At 45.1% G+C, this 3,469-nt stretch overlaps 1 protein-coding gene across 1 annotated transcript in view; it reads right to left on the reverse strand.

Annotated features, from left to right (window-relative positions):
* Window positions 1–781: 781 nt before the first annotated feature.
* The window catches only part of zeb1b (zinc finger E-box binding homeobox 1b), a 42,948-nt gene continuing 40,260 nt past the window's right edge, over window positions 782–3,469 (reverse strand). Inside the window, exons 7-8 of the mRNA XM_008307764.3 lie at window positions 2,470–2,650; window positions 782–1,749 (exon numbers count right to left, since the gene is read on the reverse strand). Of these exons, the coding sequence (XP_008305986.1) occupies window positions 1,019–1,749; window positions 2,470–2,650 (912 nt within the window). The 3' untranslated portion in view covers window positions 782–1,018. The remainder of the gene's footprint in view (window positions 1,750–2,469; window positions 2,651–3,469) is intronic.

Raw genomic sequence — 3,469 nt, forward strand, 5'->3', positions numbered from 1 at the left:
TAAACCTTTTCTCGTTTCATTTGAAACGTCGGCAAACATTTTCCTGAGGATTCCACGGTCCTAATCACTAGTTTTAGGGTCTTTTTTGGGGACAGCGATGGTCCCATTTAGAGTCAAACAGACAATAAAGCAGGCCAAGCTTTTAGGGCGTGGTCATAGCATGATTGACAGCACTTATGGTAAACGGTCTTTGCCCGTATGATTTTGACCTGCAGGCATGAGAACAGCATCTGTTTTCACCCATGTCTCACACATAGGACATTGGACAAATGCTTAGTGGACATTTCTGTCAACCCCTGAATTGTAAAGCACTCCGATGGTAAGGTGTCCCAACATGTAAGACGAAGTGAAATGGAGGGACGTACTCCTTTTATTCTTAAGGCTCAAGATCCCCGTGGACACACAAAAAAATAATACTAACAACTGCTGTTGTTGACGACATGGTAAAACTAGTGCAGTAATACTGAAGGGTAGACAACACAACTCAACTGCTCAATCCATAGGTAAACCAAGCCACGTGTAGTGCACATGATTTTTTTTTCTTATTTTCCTTCCAACTTAATAAAATACTGACTTTCTTGTTCATTGGCAATAAAAACGTATAGAAATATCTCCCAACTGTACAGCTTTCAAAGGTTAAAATATGAGTGATAAAATTAGTAACACTGATAAAAAGAAATGACCCAAAGGTGTTTTAGTAATAAAACATTATTTTAAACATTTCGGCTCTAGCTTCCAAAGTCTGTATAATGCATTTTCTTTGTTAAACTTCGTCGCCATCTTTTTTTTTTCCTTTTTTTCTTTACAAATGGATTTCATTTTGCAAACAGGGAGAAACTGTTCTCCTGTGGAAAAGTCACGAGTAAATTTTTTTTTTTCAGGCACACCTGGATTTTTTTTACACAGTAGTGAACTGAAACAAACTGTCAGAGTGACCAATAGTTGTCTCCTGCGTTCTGCCTCTGCACCAGGAGAGGAAGAATCTGATTGGGTTTCAAGAAGGAGTCTGGTTTCTCTTTCAGTCAGTCTCTCCTTTCTTCTGCAGCATCTGGACCTCGTCTTCAGGAACCGTGTTCCTGTTTGTTTCACCTCCGCTCTCCTCCGTGACCTCCCCGTGTGCCTTTCCCTCATCCGTCACCCCTGCCTCTGAATCAATCATCCCCTCTTCCTCCATCTCGACTTCATTCTCTTCCTGACCCTTCTTGAGCACCTCCTCCTGCCTTGTGTCAGCCTCCTCTTCCGCCTGTTTCATTTTCACCTCCATTTTCTCCTCCTCCTCGTCCCGCTCTTCAGCCTCTACTCTATCACCATCCTCCTCCTCATTTTTGTCTTCTGGCTCCACCTCCTCATCCCCTATCTGCACCACCTGGATGTCATCCATGTCCACTGCTCCTTCCTCCTCATCCTCCTCCTCTTCCTCGCTCTCCTCATCCTCCCTTGTGCTGCTTCCTTGCTCGTCCAAATCCAGCCGGGAGGGAACCATGCGTTCTATCTGCACCTGGCTCAGGTCGGCCTGGACCTCGCCGTACGCCTCGGGACTCTCTGCGCCTCCCTGGTTCTGCGTCTCCTTTTTGCAGTAGGAGTAACGGTGGTTCATGTGTTGGGAGTAGGAGCCCGAGTGCGAGAAGCGCTTGCCGCACTTGTCACACTGGTACGGTTTCTCCCCTGAATGCAGCCGCATGTGTTCGATCAAGTGGTGTTTGTGTTTAAAGGCCTTGCTGCAGATGCTGCACTCGTGAGGTCGCTTCCCTGCAGGCGGAGACAAAACAAACACAGTCAGCGCGTTCTTGGGACATTTAAATACAGTGTAGTTAAAAGGCACAGGCGCGAACGGAAAACAATAAACGCTCCATAGCAATCCTGACGTACGCGGGATACCAAGGCTTGAGAAAGGCCATAATACTGTCGATCTGCGACGTATCCAAGGAGAAGAACTCCAAACAATAAAACCACATCACAACAATTATGTTGAAAAACCTTCAAGGAAACGTTATCCAGGCAGTAAGCTGAAAAGTTTGGACCTGGAGTGAGCTCATTTGGAGCTGAGAGCGGAGGATTTCAGCCAGGTATCAGAACAATGGAGAAAATAGCTGAAACACCTCTGAGAGTGCTGACCTGAGCTTGGCTGCAGAATCATCATTTTAGAGTGATCCAAATCACTACCAGAGCTCGCCTTTTGCAATACTTCACATGAGACGCTGGCAGCACTGAGGTGGGGAAGTGATGGAAAAAAAGTTTCAGAGCTTTTCTTAACTTGTTGAGAAATATCTGCTTGAGTAAAAAAAAAAAAAAAAGTCCACTCCTCTACGCTCTAGCATGAAATCCCCCTTTACTCACCCTCTGACTCATCTTACCCAGGATCCAAAAGTAAATGATGGTAAGACATTTTTCTGGTTTCGTGTGTGTGTTCTCTTTTTGTTTCCCGTGTGACCACAGGGTGTGTGTGTGTGCCGTCTGCATCGGCCGTACCTGTGTGTTCATATTTGTGTCTTAGCAGCGAGCTGCTCTTCTGGAAGATCTTGTCGCACAGGTCACAGGCGTACATGCCGCCGTCCGTCTTCTTCATCTTCTTTCTCGCGGGACCTGAGTCGGAGTCATTCTGCTCCTCAACAGTGGACAATCCCTCGGAGCCCGTGTCTGGTTTCTCCTCCTGGAGAATATTACAAATCGGGTTTAACAATCACATGTCAGGAATTTCAAGGGAAGTTTGTTTTACAGCAGAAAAGAAAATGACTCAAAAAATAAATAAAAAAACCAGAACCGTGAGTATGAGCTTTGGAGGAAGTGAAGGGTGTGTCATACACTACTCATCGCTCTCTCTGGACACATAACCAACTCCTCTTTGACTGAACTGTGCAGTTGCGCAGGTTGTACCTGACACTATGATACCCGTGGAAAGCAGCGTGAGCCATTAGGAATCAAGAGAATGAACATACACAGTACTCAGGCCTTCCTTTACAAGGCAGCTCTATGCCAATCCACTTAACATGAAGGTATAATACAACAACAATAAATCAATGGGGCAGGCGGAGGTGTGGCATTTAAACTGATTCCAGCAGATCAATAATAGGAGCTCTGCAGTGAAGTGCAGCCTCACGTCCTCTGGGCAACAGCCCAGAAGGATCACTCACACCGGCCAGTGAGATCCACATCCATCTTTAGGGGCCCATTAGGTGTCTGCACTATAAAGAACTATTAAGGGCTATTATTTTTACAAAGAGCTGAATTCTGACATTTCTCTATATGAGTTATTGATTAGGGTTTGGACGCTGCACACTATTTATAATGCTGAAGTGCTTTTAAACAACGAGGAGTAATAATCCGGACTGAGGAGTTTGATCCCGCTCCACTTGCTCTTCCAAATAGCTGAGAGTGAGCGCATATGGTTCAATCCAAAGGTAACAAACGCCGGCCAAGAGGCGTGCAATTTATTAATAAAGGAAAAAAAAAAGTCTTTATGTCTCTTTAT

Source organism: Cynoglossus semilaevis, chromosome 3 (genome assembly GCF_000523025.1).
Source record: "Cynoglossus semilaevis isolate Cse_v1.0 chromosome 3, Cse_v1.0, whole genome shotgun sequence".
Classification (NCBI taxonomy): Eukaryota; Metazoa; Chordata; class Actinopteri; order Pleuronectiformes; family Cynoglossidae; genus Cynoglossus; species Cynoglossus semilaevis.